Below are 23,658 nucleotides of genomic sequence, written 5' to 3' on the forward strand. Positions count from 1 at the left end.
ATATTTAAGGAAATGGAAAAAGTCAAGATGAGTGAGTGTATTCAATGTTTTTATTATATGTATTTATATAAGGTGTAAAACATTACGCAATAACCAAATCTACATGTCACAACTTCAATTTCTGTTTGTTGAATTTGAAAATATGTTATGCTAACGTTTATTTTTTTATGCGAGTTTGATTTTATTTCTTTATATTTATATTTTTCTTTTACACGATGGATTTTTCTTTTAGAGGATGATGTCCCATGCTCTGTGTTTTTATTTTGTTGTCTAATGACGTTTTTTTACGATGTGGAGCTATTCGTCCATTCACCAGCAGATGGCAGCAGCACATAACAGCACACAACAGCTCTACCAAAAAATATCCCCACGAAGAAGTGTAAAAAGCGGAAGTGACGTGAAATGCAGCGCAGAATCAAAACAGTTAAGATTTGACAGCTCAACACTGCCCCGCAAAAGTCTAATAAAATGCAATGAGAGAGGTTACTGCCAGTGTCAGAAATAAACTACAGTATTTAACTATCGTCTTTAGATAATGGGGCGACTTTTTACCGGACTGTCGAAGAATGCTAATCCGAGGAAAATGTACTTCTGGCTAGTTTTATCTGGCAGCCGATCTCTGTAGAAGTAGCTCGTTAGCTTCCACGGCTAACGAAAGTTGCTCCATGGCTATCTATGGGCTGAACATTACCATATATAGACCGGTCACAGGGCTCCCTCGAAAGGTGAAATGTAAACAGTGACTCGCTGAGGAGGCTGACAAAGGCCAGGGCAAGCAAAAAAGACCTGGAATAAAAAACAACAACACGCTTCGCCATGTCATCTGAGCAGATTATTGCCATCGTCATGGATGACAAGATCTACGAGGTGAATAAAAATAAGTTGATAGAGAAGAGCGACTACTTCCGTGCACTGTACAGCTCCGGGATGAGGGAGTCCACGGAGGACTCGGTGCAGCTGCAGGGGCTCAGCGTGCCCGGTCTGGAGCTGGTCCTGGAGTTCATCAACACCTCCAAGGTCCAGGTTGTCAACGAGACTCTGGAGGACCTGATTGAGACCGCCTCCTTCTTGCAGGTCACCTCCATCCTCAAGCTCCTCACCTCGGAGATCCGCCTGGACAACTGCGTGGAGCTGTACAGCCTCTCTGAAGTCTACGGGACTCACGATCTGCGCCACGCGTGTCTCAAGTACATGAGCTGCTACTATCATCCCATGCTGAAGCGGCCGGAGTTCAGCAGCCTCCCCTCCGCTGTCAGGGAGCAAGTCCGGGAGATGCGCATGAAAGGCACCGCCACCCTGGTGGCCATCGGAGACTTCACGTGTCTCTCCCTGGACATGCCCGATCGGGATGAACCCTGGTCCATGCTGAGGTACGGAGAGGTGGAGCAGCGCTGGAAACCGCTCGCGAACAACCTGCCTCCAGATATGATCAACGTCAGAGGATACGGCTCAGCTGTCCTCGATAACTACCTGTTCATAGTCGGTGGCTACAGGATGACCAGCCAGGAGATCTCTGCGGTGCACTGCTACAACCCCTGTAGGAACGAGTGGAACCAGGTGGCTCCTCTCAACCAGAAGAGGTATAACGATTCCTCTCAAATATCTCGTTATGTGCTGTCACGTTTTCACTTACTGCATCCTCTCCTTCAGGTCCAACTTCAAGCTGCTGGCAGTGCAAGGGAAGATGTACGCTGTGGGAGGCCAGAGTCTGGGAACAGTGGAGTGTTACAGCACCGAGCAGGACTGGTGGACCTGTGTGTCCTCCATGCCCGACCCACTGGCTGAGTTCTCTGCCTGCGAATGCAAGGGGATGATCTACGTCATGGGTGGATACACTGCAAGGGGTGAACTCAAATCAGTATACAGTCACACTATCACACACAGTGCTACAAACAATACAAACCAATGATGGCCACTTGTGTCCTGCATACTGTGGAAAGTCTGCATGAGGTTAAAGTGCTTTGATGCTACGGTGTTGCTTATTTGGTCGGGATGAGTGTTGTTGCTGTTAATGGTTCACGTCTTTGAGTTTTTTACGTGTTTCTTTTTTGTGTCTGACAGACAGGAACACAAGTGTCCTCCGTTACTGCCCCACCTCCGACAGCTGGACGGTGTTTCGGACATGTTCGGCGCACATCCGCAAGCAGCAGATGCTCTCCGTGGAGGACACCATCTACCTGGTGGGCGGCTACACCCACGAGCTGGAGTTTGGCCAGCGGCAGCGGCGTCCCAGCCAGACGGAGGACGTGCTGACGGTGCAGTCCTACAACGTCTCCACGGGCGAGTGGGTCCAGCTGAAGGAGAACACGTCCAAGTCGGGCCTGAACCTGACGTGCACGCTGCACAACGACGGCATCTACATCATGAGCCGGGACGTCAGCTTGCCCACCAGCCTGGAGCACCGCGTCTTCCTCAAGTACAACATCTTCTCTGACGCCTGGGAGGCCTTCAGGCGCTTCCCGGCTCTGGGTCAGAACATGCTGCTCTGTTCGCTTTACCTCCCCAACGTGCTGTGATCCAGAGTGCTGATGGGAAAGACTCAAAGCTGGTGGAAGCCATGCGGCGTTACTACAGGCCAGTGTGTGGCTCGCTTGTTCTCGCACACAATGGGGCTTTGTGGCGTGAGTGGGAGCAGCGTCCGGTTGCCAGGTGGACCGCCCTGTGACCTTTGTGCCTCGACAAAAAGAAAAGAAAAGCGCACTACATTGTACATACTGCTGTGGATGCAAATACAAAAGCTACAATGACAAGTATGAAGAGTGACGAAGCGCCATTGGCCCATAGGTCAACAGCATCAGAACAGCCCCAGTTTGTGCCTCTCGTGTATTAAACATTAAAGTCACAGTGGATATAATTTGACCGTCAGTGTTTAAAAATGACACTCAACCAAGCTGGGGCTACATAACAGCAAGCTTTAAATCTATGGGCCACAATGTTTACACTCCACATATGGCATTGGCGTACCCGTTTATCCACAGTTCACTACAAACCTTAAAATATCTCTGAAACCAAAACACATTTCCTGTCTTTATGAACTGAACATAGCAGATAATCACGAACAATGGCTTTGGTTTTACACTGCCGGTTCTATGGGTACAAAAGATTCCTTGCGAGTTGTGGTTTGTGAGGAGAAGTGGCTCAGAGGGAGCTCAAGGTGTTGCGTGTACACTTTGTCTTATTTATCCAGAGATACGCTAAGCTTAAAGCGCAATTCCATGAAATGAACGATGTGCCTTCTGCAACCTCAGTTAATGGAACGTGGTACAAAAAGAAAAAAGCACAAAATGCAAGACTTCGTTACATTGCCAGCAACTGACCAAAACGGCTGTTTTTGAATTCCTTGTGTTCTCTCTGCTGAAGCAGGTTCTGTGTTCCCGGAGGTCCTAATCAGTTCCTTGATTAAAGAACGGGGGTGTGCAGACTAATGAGCCTCAAAGCAAAAATCTATTTCTGAAATCCTGAAGTTTCATGTAAATGCAGCACTTTCAATGTTTGATTCAGTGGATTTCAGATTCTCTCTGCATTACTTTTATCTGTTTGGGAATTTAGGTCATGATGACAATAAAGATGATGTTCAGGGGTCTGTTTTGCTATTTGTCCTGTTTTATAATGCGTCATTACTGCATTCTCTGTTTTTGTCTGTAACGGTTCGTCCATCACAATGTCCCAGAGTCCATGATGACTTTTTAAGATTGTATGTTTTGTGTGACCAACCAAAACCCAAATATTTTACAGTAATATAAAACTGTCCTCAGTCCTCAAAACTTCATAAACACTGGAAAATACCATCCCACATGAGCAAAGTCAAACATGCCTGAATGTATTTCTCCCTCTGGAATATTCATAACAGGGTTCGCATCAAAACACTTGATACCAACATCACATCTCCAAAAAAGGCTTCATGAGTCCCTCTATGACTTCAGTGTGTCTGAATACTGATGCATCTCAGGCTAAAGAAAACATCTGGTGACATTTGGTGACGTTGCTTTTACAGAATTCCAGAGGATCTGAAACTACAGTAATATAATAATAAAGTCTTTGCATTTGTCTCTTCCCCTTTTCTCTTTTTCTGTCTGGTTTTCTTGTCAATCATTTCTAAAACACTTTAAATTGCATTTATTTTGTTTAAAAGGTGCTATATGAATAAAACTTTATTGATTTATTGACTCAAAAGAAATCCAGAGAAGAGGCGACCAGCAGAGGGCAGCACAAGCTTTCTAAATAAATATGTCAGCAGGCACACAGTGTTTCCCACTTCTCCTTCACAAGGAATCTCTCCTTCAAATAACAAGCATGTATTTAAAAAAAGTGTCTTACATTTTAGCATCAACGTGCATTTGCTATGAAACAGTAAAATCAAAGTTGATGGCATCACATGAAACCCTGCACCTGTAGGCGGAATCATCGCCGTTTCAAATATGTGTCATCGTCCAGAGGTCACGAACGCAGATGGATTTGATATTTTTAGCTTTTGTTGGTGTGAAAAGACTGATGGATGGTTGAAAATTGGGTTTCTCTAATTCACAGCGGCTGCCACTCGGGAGGCAGAGAGGAAATCAATCGTGGGCATCAGTGATTGATCCTCTGAGCGGGGTCACAGCACAGAGATGTCTCTCACACCTCCACTGCTCAGAGGACTATATGCAAACTGTGCACAGGATCTGCTCTTATATTGTAGCTGCATAGATGACAGTATGCCAGTGGCTCTATAGCAGATATGTTCTATATACTGCATACAGTCTGTAGCTGAGAGCCAAGTGAGAAAATATGCTCTGTATTGGGAGGTGAGCATGCATCTGTGACAGAAAGAGGAGGGCTCAGAGAGAGAGAGAAGAGGAGAGAGAGAGAGAGAGAGAGAGAGATCCAAGGACAGACGGCACTGAGGGGAGGGGAAATAACACACTCTCAGTCAGACCTACACCACAGCCTCTGTCACAGACAGAACAGATCTTGACACTGTGAGGAAGATGCACGTCTACATCAGAGGAGCATCCAGGACAGGATAATAGCTCCTAAAGCTGCTGAGACAAGCCGAGGACCGCACACAGAGAGGAAGAGGCAGCACAGCGAGCCCAGAGGGAAGAACATTTCAGAGAGGGCAGAGACAGGGTGGAAGAGGCAACAACTGCAGGTTTGTTCTGTGCCTTAAAAAGAACAGCTTAAAAAAGAAAGAAAAAGAAGCTGTCTGGGGGTTTCTCATCCTCTGCACGCGGACAACCACTCTGTCTCTTGCTGTCTTGCTGCAGAGAGGTTACAGTCTCAAGTGCTTCTGTGCTTCAGCACCAGAAAAAAGACCCGAGTGCCGAGACCATGAGCGAGGCGAAGAAAGGCGATCTAGCCATCCGGGATAAAGCCATCCTGCACCAGCAGAGGCGTCTGAAGCAGGCCACCCAGTTCTCACACAAGGACTCGGCTGACCTCCTGCCCCTGGACGGGCTCAAGAGACTGGGCACGTCGAAGGACTTGGTGAGTGGACTTTTAGAGAATCTAAGCCAGCGCTTGAGGCGATCGGGTCGTGATTTACGTGATGTTGAGAGCATGTGTGCTTAGAGTGAGAGTGGAAGTAGATGTCAACATTTGATGGTATCTGTGCATGTCATATTTAAGAACAGTCCTTTACTCATTTAGCATTGCACTCCTGTGACAATGGTGGAGAGTCTAAAAAATAGATGTCAGATCAGAGATATCAGCCAAATTCCAATCCAGCCCCTAAACCCTCTCCCTGCTCACTTCTACTCCATTTGGGCGTCCACGTCGAGGGTCCATCCCAAACCAATCAGCAAGGACTGGAATAGCAAGTCTACATTGATGCTGACTGAACCAGCTGACCTTACTGACCACATGCAATTTGGGGTTCATGGATCACGCTCCGGACAAACGGTCTGGGTGATAATACTGTCTTACAGACATTAACAACTTAAAGGTTACATTGTATTTGGGATGTAGAAAACGGTGGAGGTGTTTATGTGATTGTAAAGTGTTGCAGATTTACAGGGACTGTCAGTACATAAGTTAAAAGTGAGTAAAAAACGAGAAAGATGTGAACAAAAAGCTGCAAAATAAGCTCTGAAGCTTTATTTGTTCTCGATAGACTTCGGTTGCCACTTCTGAAAGACGCAGATACAAAGCCATGGTTACAAAATGTATTTCATACATTCTTCTTCCCTGTTAAAACCTGGCACCTACATTACCCACAATGCAACTTGACTGCCAACAGTTCAGTCAGGCGCGTTATGCTAGTAGCGGCTAATGTAGCCTCGAGCAGAAATTAGTCTTTCTAACTCCACACCAACAGATTTATTATTTTTTTTACATTTTCAAACTTCTAGTCTTCAGACCAAACCAACACTGACTCAAGTGACATCACTTGAGTCAATTCATCAGATTCCACTCACCTCCGCCTGGAGCCACAAAAGGCTTCAAACAACCTTTTTATCGGTGGAGAGCCGAGAGAACTAACCCTTATTTTCATTATTGACTACTCTGCCGAAAATTAGCTTTAGAGGAGACGGCTGCTGTTTGACTCTTATGTATGACCACCATTTCCTGCACAAATTCACTACTTCATCGACTGCAAGTCATCAAGTGCAGACTTGTAAAGGGTCATGAAAGATTCAGGGTCTTGCACTTTGCAAAGAGGAAGGAAACGTCAAGTCAAAGCATGTAACGGTGCACGGTGCAACGTGCACAGTGCAGACCTCTCAGATAGAAAGATGTCGTTATACATCTAAACTCTGGAGGTACTCCCTGTGATAATCTCAACAATTTATCACTCCAGCTCTCCTCTGACACAGTTCTGATTTCACAGCTTCCCAGATCCCCCAGAGCTCTCCAAGAGCCTCGACACAATCACGCTGGCACCGTGAAGCAGCACCAGCAGTGCTCTGTGAATATCACATGCATGTGCGCCTGCCAGCTTTTAATACCAACATTTTCTGCTGGAAAAAAAATATTCTACCGTCTTCCTCCTCTTCTTTCACTGAGTCACATGTTTTTGTAATCTCATGACAGATATGTTTTCACCCTCTTCCTTCCTTCCTTTATTGACCCCGTGTTCCAGAGGTAGCCTATCATTTAAAACGGCAAGTGTGCCAATAAGAAGTTGATGTTATTTCAGCTATATTATTGGCATTTATCCAGACTAAAATATATCTTTACTTTTGGACGGATTGCCTTGAAAATTGGCACAAATGTTCATGGTCCCGAGGGGATTAATCTAAAGCTCTTTTCCCACCGGACAAAAAAGCCCACTGACACTGAAATCTGGCTTTTGTCTTTATTGGGAAATGTTACAATCAGCATTTATTCCCAGGACAAACGACTCTGCAGTAATCTGCATTGATGGTCACATGACAACCGGGTGGACATGCTAATCTTTTCTGGTGCGATGCCATGTGACCAGCGTTGAATCGGACAAATATTATAATTCAATAACGTACAAAACATACAATTAATACGCTCTCCTCAGAGCCACCAGACTCCAGTCAGACAGCAATCACTTTAACGGTGAAGTTACTTTGCTGATCATCGAAGGACACGACAGAAACTAAATAAAACTCAAAGCTGTCGGTTTTTAGTCTTTCCACTGTTCCAACAATCACAAACTCTGGTTTGTTGAGTTTGAAAGAGAGACTGAATAAGTAACAGATGTGAAAGAAGAAGTAAACACTGAAACATTTTACTGTTAACTAACCCTGTTTCCAGTGCCACACCAGAAAGGGTTAAAACAAACCTGCATATACGTGCAAATATTGGTGGAAAAAGGATAAATTGTTTGATCAAGAGAATAACAGGTTAGTTGCAGCCTGAATTATATTCCGTCCATTAAAAGAAGCAGTTAGATGAAGAATGAAACTGCACACAAACGACATTACAAAAGTTATAATGTTTTGGCTTCATCTCAAACCAAAACTGCACATCGAAACACTATTAAAGATAAAAGGAAAAGAATAATCCAAGACAAGATAATAGTCCCCAAAACTCTATTAGATTGAAGGAGCGTAATGTTGAACTCATCTACTGGCAGCCTGTGACTCAACCTGCAGGCCCCGAACACTCTTATCATAATACCAATTATCTTCTCCTTGAAGACGGAATGAAGCTCATCTCACTCGTTATCTAAAACACAATTTGTGGGGCAGCTGTGGCCACGGGAAGCTCAGCGCGATGTGCATGTCATCTAACGAGATGATGAAGTCCAGCTTTGGGAACTTGGGACACACAGAGCGTCTGTGTGTCTCCGCTGCAGACAGCCAGCGACATCTTTCAGGCTCTGAATAGACACCAAACGAAAAGAAAGCATGATGTGTTCCTGAGGTGGCCGAACCCTCACCGACAAAAATGAGATCATCGGGATGAAGCGGATACGTTTGTTTGTCTGGAGGACGTTTGACTACAAATCTGTTATTTTTCCCATTTTCCAGTTATATTACAGTATTTTTTTAAAGTCTAATTACTGTTGAAGAGCCAGAAGAGTCGCCCCCTGATGGCCATTAGAGAGAATACAAGTTTAAAGACAGAAATGTGAGCGTGGCATCAATCTACTCATCTTACTCTCTGCAAGAAACCCAAAATAAAGCTATTCTTTGAATTCAAAAGAATGGTGCGCTGCAACAGAATCAGCAAAGATGGTGGATTGTTTTCGGTTCCTGTGCCAGACACAAACACTGGCTGTAACCTCGTCTTCCTTCCTCTTAATTTCTGCTCGCTGGCCTGTCCAGTGTGTAATTCAGCAGCAGAGCCTGTTATGTAAGAGTGAATTTGTTTTGCTGCCGTTTAGCCCGAGGTCCTCTCACTCTCAGCGGCAGCAGCAGCAGCAGCATCACTCCGGCCATGTTGTGCTGCAAAGCAAGTGGAGCAGTGAGCATGAAAAGGGCAAAATCCAGCGCTCTAACGCAGAGCGATGGAGGGGAAGGAGAGAGACGGCAGGAGATGGGGGGTCATGGAGGAAGCACGGTTTACTGGGGACGTGTTACGTAACACAATGTAGGGCTTTGGTACACGGGTGTGAAATGTAAGAAGAGTGAACTGGAGGGAATGAGATCTGCGTGTGTGTTTGGGTTATTGGGTCGGAAACATCAGAGCCTTACATCAACACCTGAGCTCAGCATGAGTTGTTGTGTAACCACTGCGTAATCTCACGGTGTGCTACTGTACACTCTCGACATTTACTCTGCGCCAAAATGAGGACGATAAACGTAAAAGAGGAATGATCACTGTCAAAAAATACCCCAATCGGATGTCTTTCATTTCTACGTTGAAGCCTCCAACTTAAAAAAATCAAAAAAATATATTTTTTCCGATTTAATACCAAACATTTTAAGTATTCATTGTCTTGTTGAGGTCATAAAAGCCTTCTTCAGTGAAACTCAAACTAATTAAATTATTTGACAGGCTGCTCTTGATGAAAGGTCATTGAGGTTACCGAAATGACGAACTCCAAACAACAAGAAAACAATCGAAAATCCCACAAACATTTTCTCATTTACCACTAATCCCTCTAACACCCACAGATTAAACAGACAACATGATAATTAGTGCGCTTTAGAGGTGCTGGCAGGCAGATTTCCCTTCCTTTGAACAGAGCCAGGCTAGCTGTTTCCCCCTGTTTCCAGTCTTTATGCTAAGCTAAGCTAAGCAGCTGCTGGTTACCTTTGAGATGTCACAGTCTGCAAGAAACCAAATAAGCGTCTTTCCCAAAATACTAAAACTATTCTTTCATGAAATTAAATCAGCTAATTCGTACACTGAAGTTGAAGTCGAATTGTGCTGCAAACACCGACTGAAGCCTCTTTCTTCTTCTCCTGCAGCTCAGTTGTCCGTTTGCTCATGTTGCTCTCTTACAGATGAGTGAGTCGGAAGACTGTGTGTGTGTGTGTGTGTGTGTGTGTGCGTGCGTGCGTGCGTGTGTGTGTGTGAGAGTGAAAGCCTGTCTAATTGAGAGATTGCAGTCTCCAGGTGCTTTCTGAGGATGATCAAAAGCTACAGAACTGGGTCACGTGTCAAACGTCGGCACATTTAAGAGCATCAAATACAACTTAAGTCCTGATTTACTCAACATTTTGTCCATTATGTTCCAAAAAACCCATTTCTTAAATATAGATAAACCAGCTTTTTATTTTCATCCAGATTCACTTTACAAACTCGATTGTTTATTTTCCCCAGAAGACAAAGTAGCACTTGAAAGTGAAAAGCAAACACGACAATGTCACTCGGTGTGAGCGCCGGGCTCTGGGGAGTTTCCTGCTCCCTCCAAAACACACAATGCTAGAATCGGGTGCAGGCTGTATTATTAGCTCGGGGACAATTAGGTGGGCTGGAGAGAGGTTAGGGTAAAGCTGTCTCCCTGTGTGTCATCTGGAGCTGTGGATGGGCGGCAACACTTCCTCAGCTGCTCCCTCAGTGCTGTGTAGAAAGACTAAAAATACCCGAGAAAACTAAAACGACAAAACAACCCCAACAACAGAGGAGAGGACCCACGACACCGAGACAGAGAGGAGGAAGAAGAGGTGCTGTGCATTTGTTGGTGCTGGTTAACGACACCTCGCCCTCAAAAGTGGATTCAAATGTAATATTGGTGTTTTTAATGAATATATTTGAAGGGAAAAGTCCAGAATTCCCAGAAATCCACAGAAAATAATAATTCACATTAACAAAATACATCTGGATGTGGTGGTGGAAGAAAGATGGCTGACTAAGTCTGCAACTGATGATTATTTTAGATATAGATACATTTTTGATGATCAACTATTCATTTAGTCTATAAAATTGAAAAAAAGAATGACAATGACTCCAAAATGATGTCTTCAAATAGCTTGTTTGGTACAAACGAAAGATGTTCAATGTAGAAAAAGATCAGGGAAAAACATTCTGAAGCTTGATAAATGATCTTTCTGTTGAATCAGTAATCGATTAACCACTTCATTGGGATTATTTATGAAGTTATTGTTCCAAAAATCGCCATTTTGTTAAATCAAGACTCAAAATAGTTACCGTACTAATATTACGATAAAAAAAGGAACAGTTTGACATTTTAGGAAATACGCCTTTTTGCTTCCTTGCTAAACTCGTCTCGGCAGCTAGTCGCTGGATTTCCTTCTTCTTTAGACAGAGGCCGGTCGTTGTGCTAAGCTAAGCTAAGCTAACCCACTTCTGCCCGTAGCTTTAACGAACATGTATTAGAGAGGTGACAAACAAGGATGCTTCACGATGGACCAATCAATTCACCAACTGAATGTAGTAAGATAAAAACATCAGAATACACGTGTTATAGACACTGAGCAATGAATGAACCATTTATTGACAATAAAAATAGATTCATGAACTAATCGTTCAGCGTTACAGCAAATGCCCAAATGGGACCAAAACGAATTGAAAAATCGCAGCGCTAATTGGTGACCACATCTGTTTTATTTCACTGATTAATTACTTTTTATTTACTGGGGTTTTTAGATGAAAATTGTTTTTCGTGCAGGATTTAGAGAGAGAGAGAGAGAGAGAGAGAGAGAGAGAGAGAGAGAGAGAGAGAGAGAGAGAGAGAGAGAGAGAGAGAACTGGGGGAGGCAGAGAGGCAGCAGATGTGAAGCTGCTGGAGCCTCCTGGACGGTGCAACAGGAAGTCAGCCGCTGGGGACCTCTATCAGAATGAGAGAGGGCGAGAGAGAGAGAGAGACAGCTGCCTGTTGCACTCAGATAATTAGTCCATGACAATGAGCCTCTAATCTGACTCACAGAGGGATAAATGCAGAGAAAAAGAAACTTGGAAAGAGAGCCAGAGGAGGAGGAGGAGGAGGAGGATGCTGGCGTCAGACATTAACAGTTATCTTGAGGACTGGTTTGGACTGGTTAGTGTTCAGGGGTCACCACAGGGCGCACATCAGCAGCATCAGCAACAGGCACAGAGGAACACAGTGTCTCTCAGAGCTTTTCACACGCACACTAGCATCCTGGTTCAATGTATCCTCACACAACGCTTTGTGCGATATCTTACAAAAAGCATTTTTCATGTGTTTTCCAACGAAAAGCCAGCAACATTCATCAATATCCGCTTCTCACATGCATACAGGGATTAATCCTGAACTCATACTCAACAGAAGATGTTTCAGCAAAGAGAAGGGAGCTCTCTGGTGGCCTCATTATCAAATCAATGCCATTAATTATCTGTTAAACGTGATAAACGATGGGTGCCGCAATATCTGTGAAACATTCAAAATATCGTCCAAAATCCCTCTGCGTGCTGAGAAAAATGGACAGACAGATTACACCTCGTGATGCCAATTTCACCTCAGCATGCTTCAACAATAAAACAATTCACTGTCTATGAAGCGCACACAGCAGGTTGCATCGTGTAGATAAACTCTTTCCATTGTAGCCACGGATTTAAAGACAACAATCACTTTTAATATGGAAGAATACTTTGAAGTTCTGGAGTGAGGAGACTTTTAGATGTTTCTTTGTGATGGGAATCGGAGATCAAAATATGTGTATTGTGTCCGTGTGTTCAGATTTGACTGAGTTATGACATAAATTGCGGCAATTAGACGCTACGGGTTTTAAAGTACCTTAATTGCCTCCATTTTACTCTCTCACAGTATTTTTGCCTCACGTCTCTTCCTCTCTCCTGCCCTACAGTTCAAAAACCTCTGCACTCCATCAAAAAACAGACAAACCTGCAGCCTGTGAGGTGAAAGATCGCTATGAGGCAACACTGCAAGCAGCTCGATGTTGTGATTTGCTCTCGATCTGACTCCAGAGCAGTCTGGGCAGCAACGAAACAGACGCCCACCATTGAAATGAAATCACATCGTGTTCATTGTGTCTATCAGATTCAATCTTTGAAGTCTCATGAGAGCAAACTCTCCCTCCCCCTTCTTCTCCAAACCGTCAGGTCTTGACATAATTTCCCTACTTCTCATGCTTCTCTATGCCACCGGACTTAACAATGAATTACCTTAAAATAATATTTTCCACGCGTTTGCTGACTCACCCACTAGCAAATATATATAAACCTTAATCTGTCATTGTTCCCTCTTTAATAAGCTGTTTCTTCCCTAATTTGCATAAGAGGATAATTGCTGTTAATAAATGTGTGATTTTGCCAGAGAGGACGAGGAAGAGGCCGATGGCGAGAACACAACAACAAAACAACAATCGAGTCTACAGAGGAGCTGCTGATTGAATTTGATTAGTTCATGCGTCAACGAGCTCAATGTGAAGAGCTCCTGCAGAGAAGATTGCTTTTACAATTGTTTTTATGTTACGCCCGGGGTTTGTTTTGATTTCCAATAATTACAATGAAAAAGATAAAAGAGGAGATGAGAAGTGATACGAGGAGAGGGAGAGGGAAGAGGAGAGATGTGTGGTAAGGTAATACGAACAAAGAGGAGAGAGCTAAAGAGGAGAGATCTAAAGATGAGGGATGCAAAGAGGAGAGATGTGATGAGGAGAGATAAAAGAGCTGGGCCACAGCTGGAGCTCGGAGAGGAAGGAATGGACGAAATGGACACGGTGGTGATCACTAGTTTGAAGTGTTGTTTTCCAGCTTGGACAGGAAGAGAGTGGATTGACAGCGTTTGATTTTTTTCCCAAAATGAATCAGTTCTCTTCGACCTGGCAGACAGTCAAAAATGACTTCTCCACGATCTGTAGAGGTGTTGTATTAAAGCCAGGCATCCCTCAGAGATCATTATCACAGCCATGTTAAGGTTGCATCGCCTCGGTCTCTCGGGGCTCGATGCCTTTTCTTCTTTTTTGTTCCATATTTCTCCTTCTCCTTGCTGCTTGCCCACCCATGAAATCGTCCTTGATTTAAATTCCAGTCAGGAATACTTTACCGGCAGAATCGAGCCTTGCTATGCGCATGTTGAGCAGAAATGTTAAATAATGACCAGTAATGTGGGAAAAAAAACCAGGGGAGAGAATCTTTTCCATCCTTATTTTATCTCAACTTATAATATCGTCATACGGGTCAGAGCCAAACAATCACAGCTGCTGCTGGAGTTCCCTCACAGACAAAAGAAGGTTGTCTTTGTCTTTGTCTTTGACAATTGGACGTTTGTGAAGTGAACCAATTTCTGTAAACGTGTCGCGGAAAGAGGAGAGAGATGGAGGGAGGTCGTAGAAATTCAAGGCTGTGTGACAGACACAGCATAGTGAGAACAACGGGTCGACAGATGGGGAAGTCCTTTCTGAGACTGGCATTCGACCAAGATACTCACAACGGTGACTTTATGGCTCTACAGATGCCGATGTTGGCTGGTGAGGCGGTTATTCAGCCAGTCGTTGCAACGCTTTGGTCCGGGGGACGAGTTTCCATGAAATCGGACTTCTCAAAACGTCCTCTTCACTTCAGAAATGAAAAGTAAACTCACGTTGTCTGCAACAATGATGCTGCAAAATGCATAAAAGGAAAAGAGATGAGACCATAGAAATAAAATATTCTATTTCCATGCATAAGACATAACATTGTGCAGAAGTTACAATATAGGAATATAACAATATAGACAATATATTTTCCATATTATTATGTAGTAATATATGTTATAAATATTAAATAAACATTTGCCATTTGCCATTACTACTATGCACATTTGGATTATTTTGTGTGTATTTCTGTGTTATAATTTGTTTTTTCTGTCTTGTTTTGTCTGTATTTTTGTTTCTGTCATTTATGTATTGTCTGCTGACACTGATGACCTGAAAGTAGTAGTAATTGGCTTTCATGACATGATAATGTGACCCGTATTTCAGGTAGTTTGGAAGGCCATTTCTTTCCCCCGCTGAAGCTAAAGTTAGCAATTTAAATCTCAGCGTGTTATTTTGTGAGGAGGAGGAGGAGGAGGAGGAGGAGGAGGAGGAGGAGGAGGAGGATCTGAAATGACACAGCCGATGCTACGCTGGCTTCAATCTTCAGCCCACCTGCGCATCCACAGTGAAAATGGTCTCCGCTTGCTACAGTGTGATGCCTTTTGGCTTAAAAATGTGTTTCTGCATGAATCATCCAAAGAGAATTCCTGGTAGCGAGCAGATCTAACGCCAAAACTACAGACAACAGCTACTGTATGACCCCGACAGAAAGAACTAACTCACTTCACCAGCAAACAAAGATGGTGGACTCTCGTAAATTGGGAAGAATTACGCTGCATGTTGCGGGACGTAATCTTAAGTGTTACCAATGTTTTTGTGTGTTTATGGAGGTTCCCAAGTCTGAAAGCTGTATTTACGCTCAATGCCAGAGCTCAAATTTGAATAATATATAAATCAGAAGTCTGCATAGCATGCATATGCAGTAATTGGCGGTGAAAATCACGTGGAAGAATCATTCATGATCAGTCATTTGCATTACAATGTATTAGTAATTGATACACACAAAGGATCTCTTTCACAGCTCTTTCTGTGGGAAGGGAAATGTATTTACCATTAATGGTGAGAGGATTTTGGAAATGGAGGCAGAAAACTTAAACCCTTGTGTTGCAGCTTTGCAATGAAACTACAACACACATTGTACCTCACAACCTCACAGCAGCTGCAGAGTAGGAACCAGTCCTTTATTTGTCCGACACCTTAATTCCTAACTTCATTAAGTGTAGCTGCATTTCTTAGAAACTGGCAGTGTTGAGCAACAGGAAGGTACTCAGTTAGAGAGAAATCTTCTAATGCTCCAATTAAAGCGCTACTCCAGACCTCATGAACAAATGAAGCCAGTATTTCTCTTGACATAAAAACAACAGCAGTCAGTGTAGTTCACCTATATGATGCAGATTAGATTCATTCTACCATCTGTTTGTATGGGAACTGATTTGATCTGAGCCTGCACAAATGTGCACAAATAAGCTTCATCAGTGCTGTTGGAGAAGCACGTTCTCATGTTTCTGAATTTACAGATAATCTTTTATCCTGGATTGGATGTGACTTTTAGTGTCTAGACTTTTCACTCAGCGTATATCTAGGGCTCAGCTACTAATTATCTGTATTATTGATTCATCTGCTGATTATTTTGTTAATCGGTTAATCCTGCGGTCTATAACATCAGAACAAAGTGAGAACTATCCATCCCAGTTCCTCAGACTCCAAGGTGACGTCTTTAAATGTCTTGTTTTGTCCGACCAACAGTTCAATACCCAAAGATATTCGATTTACAGTAACCTGAAGAAGTGCAGCAAAGTCTCACATTTGAGAACCTGTAACCTTCAATTCTTTAGAATTTTTTGCACAAGCATCCTCAAAGAATTTCTATAAAACATCAGTACCAGCCATCATAAAAACATGGATTGTTCAGATCCGTTTTGTTGTAAAACTGGACTCGTATTCCATTTCCACTTGTTGCTACACTAAAAAAAACGACGCTTTCAACGAACTTAATAAAATCATGGAAAGGATTTCCACATGATTAAAATGCTTTCTTTAAGTATAAAACAATTATGTTGATCCAATTTAAAGTACTTGAGTCGGATCAACTTAATTTATTAGGGTTGGTTCAACGCATTTACTTGGGTTGTGTCCAACTCAATTTAATCGGGTTGGTTTGACTTATTCTACATTAGTAAAAAATACAATAGTCAATTAAGTTGGACCAACCCAAATTAATTAATTTAATCCTATTAAGTACCTATTAAGTAAAATAGGTTGGACTAACCCCAATAAATTACGTTGCTCCGGCCCAAGTAAATTATATTGGACCAACATAATTGCTTTTTGCTTCAAGAAAGCATTTTAATCGTGTGGAAATCCTTTCCATGATTTTATTAAGTTCGTTGAAAGCGTCATTTTTTTGTGCTTGTATATAAAAAATCCTTCCATCTGCCATTTTCTCTGGTGTCTCCCCCTCTAGCAACCTCACAGCATCGTCCAGCGCCGTCTAATGGAGGGAAACATCACGCGGCTGCGGGGGGAGGCCCGGGACGCCAACGGCAGGAATCGCTCCCCGCTGGCCGACTACAAGGACGGAGCCGCCGACGCCGAGGAGAGGAGCGAGAGCACCGCCGACGACTCCACGGAGGAGAGGGAGTCTCTGGAGGAAAGCGAGAGGAGCCTACGGTCGGACGAGGAGGACGACAGCAGCGAAGCCGGAGCCAGACAGATGGCGGAGAAGAGCTCGACCCTCCTCACAGCTCTGGTTGTTCAATGCAAGGTAAACGAGAGGCGATACAAAGACGGCACCATTCTGCTCCCGTGACTCATCCCTTAAAGCCCACTCTTTGTTTAATCTCCCGTTACAAACCATGAAAAGCTTGGCAGGATCCAGTGGTTGTCTGGATGGAGCAGAACAATAGAGTGCTAAGTCATGGCGACTGAGAGTCCAACTGTGTGGATCTCAGGAGAAAAAACTGGAAAAAATGTGTAAATTGACATTAAAATGTGTGCAGCCCTCTCGCTTAGGCCCACTAGCACTGATGCAGTGGCAGTCCCACATAAAGCTTAATTTATGGCCACAAACCTCTGCTTTTACCTTAGTGTTGCTTGCTAAATCCCTTTTAATAACAACGGAATCAGGGTTGGCCTGGTTTTATGTAGAATTTGCAATTCCAGTAAAGATGACAGCACAGCAATATGTACACATCAGTGGTTGAGAACATTGCACACTAGTGAGCAAAGGAATCGATGCATGACCAAGCTGACGCATGATCTCCCCACTTGCTCACATAAGACACTGGATATATATGGTGCCAATATGCAACACTTAGCCCACATCCAGGGGCTAAAGAGCTAATATTTTAACATTTTGGATTCTGATGAGCAATAATTGCAGCAAGGAATGACACCAAGGACGGAGCCCATTGTATCCTTCGAAAGAAATCAAGACATTGATCAAACAGCTGCTGTTCTCTTTGATGTTAAAAGTATACAGCTTTATTTTAGTCGTCCACTTCAGACTGTTCTTGTAGATTCAGCGTTTCCCCCCCCCCCCCCTATTACTCATTGTGCTTCACTCGGTTTCATCATCAACTTATTAAATGCAAAGTGTTCCTCCGTTACTCATTCGGCAGCTATTTTTAAACTGTAGGATGGGACTGAGACAAAAGAGCAGGTTTGTGGGCCTGCTGATAAGCCGGCGAGGATAAAGGAGGCTGAGTTCAGTCTGTGCAGAGAGCGAGGGATCAACACAAGGCTCAACTGACCATGTCTATTTCCAAGGGGGGGGGGGGGGGGGGGGGATTATCCTCAGGTCAAGTGCAGAAGTTATTGATTGATGATGGAGAGAGAAAGATTTACAGACACATTGTCAGGAATCAGGTGCTGAACAGTAAAAACCACAGAAGATGTGATTAAATCTCTTAATATAAGGCAACTGTTTATGACTTAAAGAGAATTGTATTTATTGTTTTTCATTCATATATTTCAATGGCCAATGTTTTAATGTTTTACAGTGTTTATAGTTTGTAAATGAATCGTGCGTCAGCGTGGAGCTGTTTGCTTGGACTAATGAGTTAAATGCACATATGACTCACTTGGTTAATATTTCATGCTCTGGTGATGCTTTTGAGATCATTAAGTCTGAAAAATCAAAGTGCACTCAACAAACTGAACAATCGGCATCTATTCGGGATACAGAGTCAGCAACATGAAGTTAACACATCAGCTAATAATACAACTCTTGATCTCTGATCCGTACTGGTGGACACAGAATGTCCTTGTTGGTTTATATTTAACTTGATGATGAACTGTTGGACCAAACGCCTGCAGCATCTAACGGACAAATAGTGATCTAAGAGTCAAACACAGAATCAATAGATATCAAGTTACAAACACCAAATCACATTTGAACCAAACCTTTGAAGCAAACCTTCCACAAAAACAAGGGCTTGCTTGGAAACACGCCACCAATGGGAGATTTGTTTTGTTGGATTCACAGTCGACTTGGAGTTTGTTTTTCAGTTTGGCAGCTTCACAAGCGTAGTGGGAGCAGAACGGATTAGTTCAAAAGAAAAAGAGATGAGTGGGTTTCAGAGGCTCCCCAGAGTTGTGTTCATGTGACTGACTGGTTGTTTCCTCGCGTGCTGCGGTGCCAAACGGAAGTGGAAAAATCACACTGTGACACTAACAATCCTCCCTCCGTCTTCCCCGCAGTGCTGCGAGAGTGAAGTCAAGGCATCCATCAACACCGGCAGCCAACATAACCACGTCTCCAGCTCCTGCTGCCAGAGGCTGGGGTGAGAAGACCGCTGCTCTTAACCGCAAACACACTCACCACACGTACAGCGTACCTGCCGTCTTTGACAGTAATATCCACCAAAAGCAAACACCGAACATTGATGGAAAATCTGTTTTTATGCTGAATTTTTAAAAAAGTAAAATCAATAAAAAAAAGGTCTGTAGATAACAGGAATCAGAATAGAAGGAACATTTAAATAATTGGCTAAAGATATAAGCTTTTAGGAGGGATTTAGTCATGATCATTATAAGCTCTTAAGGCAGCTTTTTATCCAGATACTTAAAAGACCAGACAGCACCTTCATCTTTGAGGAAAGATATTTAAATGCCAAATGAAGCTCAGTCTTCAGATCAGAGTCTGTGCACTGGCTTGTGACATTTTGTTCTCATATTAAGGTCAAATGAGCTTAAATCAAAGAAAAGTAAAGGCTTCTAATATTGGTGTTCTGTTCGTCCCCAAAATGTTAATAAAATCCCAAAAGCACAAACTTTTGATTGACATTTTAATAGAAAGCTCATAGTGCCACATAATGAAAAAATCTGTTTGTGGGAGACAGCTAGAGTATAAAATGAAATGAAATATTACGTCTGTGTGTTCTTAGACTGGTTCCCGTTCAGGACGGTTCACCATGTGGTGGGAGCAGCTCAGTGACGGGTCTGCAGCTGCAGCTGGGCAGACAGACGGTCCAGTGTTCGGCCTTCGTCAAAGGTAAGAATCACACTATATATATATATATATATATATATACACACATACATATGTATGTATATAGTCTACAACCAGCAGCTCTGTGAGGCTGTAAATGTTAATGTCACCATGCTAACACGCTACCAACACACTGCATAATGTTTACAATGTTCACCATCTTAGGTCAGCGTGTTGGCATTCTAACATTTGCTCAGTACAGCTGAGGCCGACGGGAAAGTCTTACATTTTGCAGGTATTTGCAACATCGAAGAGCTAGCGGCAAAAAAAAAGGCTGCTTGTTGCGTTGCCTTCACATCGCCTGTGTATTCGCCAAAAGGTTGCACTTGAACACACCGCAAAAACTAGAGCCATAGTGATTACATTCCATCCTGAGGGGGACAGAAATGTCGACCAAATGTCAAACCAATCCAACAGCTGTTAAGATATTCCATTCAAAAGCACAATTGTGAAGGAAGGTCATGGTGGCGTCTGAAGTGGAGCAGAGAAATATGAATTCACCTGCTGCGTCGTCTCTGCACAGATTCTGTTAAAAGAGATTCTGAGTTTGATACGAGCTCGTCTCTCTACTTAACATTCAGACAGCAAATACTTTCATGTCCTCTCAAAGCACTCAGGCAGAAATAACCATGAAATAACAGCTGGGTAGAGAAGAACATGTCAAAGCAGGAATCAACAATATTTTCAAGCAAATAAATGTCTGTTTTGCTGATCTTTTCCAATTTATGTTGCCAATGCAGCACAATAATGTCGTATAAAAGCGTTTACATCTTCTGTACTGAGAGCGTCAGGTGGCTTTCTCCACAGGGGAAATCCCCTGCTGCAGAAAAAGACCAAGTGGGACGATGATTATCATGAGCAGCAATCGTCATCATGGCTGAACAGACACAGAAGAAGCATTGCCAACAAGAACCAAACTTCATCAACAGAGAATCCAACCGACGACGACGCTGTTTCACGGGGGGTTTTTAGGGGGAAAGCAACCAGCCAGCCAGCGCACTAAAGCTAAGCACTTATTAACACATCATATATCATTTTCACTCTTTGTTTTTTACACAGATTAAATTAAATCTAAAATAAAGTGTTAATTTGTGAGCTTTAGAGTTGTTGGCAGGTAGATCCAGGCTCGTTCCCCCTTAATCTTAATGCTAAGCTAAGCTAAACAGCTGCTGGCTGTTATCTCATATTTACCGTTTGGATGTGAGAGTGGTATCAAACGTCTCATCTAATTCTCAGCAAAAACATCAATTAATGTATTTCCAAAAAAGTCAAAGTATTCCTTCAAAGTCAGATTTTACTTCCAGAGCCCCAAACCATTAAGTTACTGAAATATTATCCTTGATTTGATTTCCCCTGACCGTCCCCTTGTTATCTGGTCCTCACAAAGATAGAAGAACAAGACAAAAACACACAATTATTTATGCTGCATTTGTTGTCTGGACCTACTCGTTAATTCCTCCGCTTCACTGAACGATGACTGGAATTCAATCCCAGCGCCAGACTCTCTCACGGACATTAAACTCTCACTTCGCTGCTTCGAAACTCGTCCTCACAATGATACACTGATCAGCACTTAACATAAGAATGAATTATTTAGTTGTGTTGGGGATTTAACCTGGATTCAGGCTCATGCATGTTTCATAAAATTCAGTTTCTCTCCTCTTATCGCTCCTTTTCCCTTTTCCACTTTCAGAGGATGAGGCGTGTGAGCTGAGCCTCGGTCTTCAGACTCTGTTGGAACTTAAAGTAAGGTCCTCATTTGCTTTGCTAATATTTTCAATGCCTTGTCTTTTATTTTGTGTGTGTTTTTTAAAGGGCCAGCTTCCTGAGACGGCTTTTAAAAATAAGCAAAAAAGGAAAGAAAAAGAAGAAAACTGTAGAAGAGAAATAAATATAATTTCAGGGGGAAAGATGGAGGCACACACTGCTAAAAGGAGATGTGGTGTTATCAAAGGGGAAAGGCTGGTGGCGGTATTAGTGGCCCAGCTATCTGCTCGATCCCCACCGTGCAAGTAAAACCCAGATAACAGCGAATTGAGGACATCTTGTGAGGTGGAATTTTTGAAATTGCACATTTGAAAATGCAATTTAAACCTCGTAAAAAGACTCACTGGCAACCGGAAGGCAGTGATCTCGTTATGTTCTCGGTTTGGGTTCGTCGGCAGGATTACAGGAAAACTACGCGTCTGATTTTCATGAAACTTGGTGCAAGGGTGTAGCACACACCAAGGAAAAACCCAATCAATTTGGGAGCGTATTAGAATCATGGGGCGGATACACGTATTCTTTTTCACTTCATGGCCTTGCCGGAGGTCTGAACTCTCCGAGAGCCCCTCTAGCTTCAGCATTACATCAGCTGCATCTGCTTAATATCCACCTAAAATCAAATCAACGAGAGACTTCAGGGCAATTTAGGATGACGTAGAACAGGAAAAAAGAATGTATTGTTTTGTTTGTTAAACTTCTGTCCACTGACACATCGTGTCACCTCTGTGTGGTCATGAAGCACGATGGTTCCCAACCTTCTTGCAGTTATTTTACCCTGAACCACCGATGTACCACTAATGATGTTCCCCGATGTGTTTCCTCTCACAGTGCTGCCTGGACCTGAGCAGTCGGGTCCTGAAGCTGCAGGGCTGCGGCGAGGAGCTGCCCTTCCTGAACCCTTCGACCGACAGCCAGTGCCAACGCGACCCCAACGAGAACCTGTGAGCACTGACTGTGAGCAAGACTGGAAACAGGGGGAAACAGCTAGCCTGGCTCTGTTTAAAGGTAACAAACCTACGAGCAGCTCTAAAGCTCACGAGTAAACGTGTTACACCTTAGTTTAATTCCTACAAACACTGAATACATCAAGTTGAATTTGTATAATAAAGGTGGTCAGACAAGTAGTTTAACAGCTAGCAAATGAACCTAAAACTCAACTTGTTGTTTTTTAATTTCACTTTCAGACAGTCAGGCTCGCTGTTTCCCCTTTTCCAGTCTTTATGCTAAGCTAAGGTAATTGCTGTCATATTTAACGTACAGACTGACATGAGAGAGGTAGCATCTTCTCACCGTCTCATCAAGAATGCCGATCAACGTGTTTCCAAATTGTCAAACTATTCCTTTAAGAATCAACATAACTTGTCTAAAAAAAGTGTCGGTGCTCAGGATCCCCTTTCCAGTGTGCTCGAAGGAAATTTTGAGAGGTTTTTTTGAGGTCTTGTGTGATTAGGTTTGGATCCGGCGACCTCTTTAGGAGACAAGGACCGGTTCTCGTCTGGGATTTTAAAAAGAGATCTGAGGAAAACGCCACCTTTTCTGATGTACTTCTATTCAGCTCGGTAAAGCCCCTTTGCTTTTTCTTTCCCCATCAAAAGACTGATGTGGTTTTCCAGGAGCTCACTCCCAGTCTTCCACGACAGCCTCGACTGAATTACAGTTCCCTGTAAACCCCCTCTAATAAAAATAGACGTCCGGCCATATTTGACTCGGCTACAGAAACATCAAAACATTCCATCTGCATGACTTTGTAAAGTTCTGCCTTTGTACAAGTCTGCATGTTTGTGTACTAGTCTGATTGTGAAGGAGCTGTGTGTGTGTGTGGGGGGGGGGGGGGGGGGGTTAGGAGTCGAAGCAGGTTATTCTTTTTTTTTCATGCCTTGTTTTAGCTTATGTTTCACATGGGAAAAAGTGGATTACGTCCTAACTTCCCCCAAACCGGCACACCGAGCTCAGTCAGAACAAGCTGCCAAAAGCCGACCCCAGCTGCCTTCCCTCTTCATCAGGAGATCTTCATCGCTCGGCTGAGGCTGCGCTCTG

The 23,658-nt window shown here is 43.2% G+C and overlaps 2 protein-coding genes across 2 annotated transcripts; both read left to right on the forward strand.

Annotated features, from left to right (window-relative positions):
• Nucleotides 1-438: 438 nt before the first annotated feature.
• klhl42 (kelch-like family, member 42) lies at nt 439-4,019 on the forward strand. Its single transcript, XM_079294158.1, has 3 exons — nt 439-1,580; nt 1,651-1,844; nt 2,062-4,019. The coding sequence occupies exons 1-3, from the start codon at nt 817-819 to the stop codon at nt 2,514-2,516; spliced, it is 1,413 nt and encodes a 470-aa protein (XP_079150284.1). The 5' UTR covers nt 439-816; the 3' UTR covers nt 2,517-4,019.
• Nucleotides 4,020-4,956: 937 nt separating this feature from the next.
• On the forward strand, nt 4,957-23,422 carry nrip2 (nuclear receptor interacting protein 2). The gene is made up of 6 exons (XM_079294552.1): nt 4,957-5,466; nt 16,828-17,127; nt 19,065-19,147; nt 19,751-19,857; nt 21,548-21,600; nt 22,450-23,422. The coding sequence occupies exons 1-6, from the start codon at nt 5,311-5,313 to the stop codon at nt 22,564-22,566; spliced, it is 816 nt and encodes a 271-aa protein (XP_079150678.1). The 5' UTR covers nt 4,957-5,310; the 3' UTR covers nt 22,567-23,422.
• The last annotated feature ends 236 nt before the right edge of the window (nt 23,423-23,658 follow it).

This window comes from Melanostigma gelatinosum (assembly GCF_949748355.1).
Source record: "Melanostigma gelatinosum genome assembly, chromosome: 22".
NCBI classification, from domain to species: domain Eukaryota; kingdom Metazoa; phylum Chordata; class Actinopteri; order Perciformes; family Zoarcidae; genus Melanostigma; species Melanostigma gelatinosum.

What these genes read in the sequence shown, in the direction of transcription:
- klhl42 (XM_079294158.1), top strand. Translation starts at nt 817, where the DNA reads ATGTCATCTGAGCAGATTATTGCCATCGTCATGGATGACAAGATCTAC. An exon ending in GCTCCTCTCAACCAGAAGAG is followed by an intron (nt 1,581 to 1,650) that starts GTATAACGATTC and finishes CCTCTCCTTCAG; the next exon opens with GTCCAACTTCAAGCTGCTGG. An exon ending in GGGTGGATACACTGCAAGGG is followed by an intron (nt 1,845 to 2,061) that starts GTGAACTCAAAT and finishes TGTGTCTGACAG; the next exon opens with ACAGGAACACAAGTGTCCTC.
- nrip2 (XM_079294552.1), top strand. Translation starts at nt 5,311, where the DNA reads ATGAGCGAGGCGAAGAAAGGCGATCTAGCCATCCGGGATAAAGCCATC. An exon ending in TCCTGCTGCCAGAGGCTGGG is followed by an intron (nt 19,148 to 19,750) that starts GTGAGAAGACCG and finishes GTGTGTTCTTAG; the next exon opens with ACTGGTTCCCGTTCAGGACG. An exon ending in AGACTCTGTTGGAACTTAAA is followed by an intron (nt 21,601 to 22,449) that starts GTAAGGTCCTCA and finishes TTCCTCTCACAG; the next exon opens with TGCTGCCTGGACCTGAGCAG.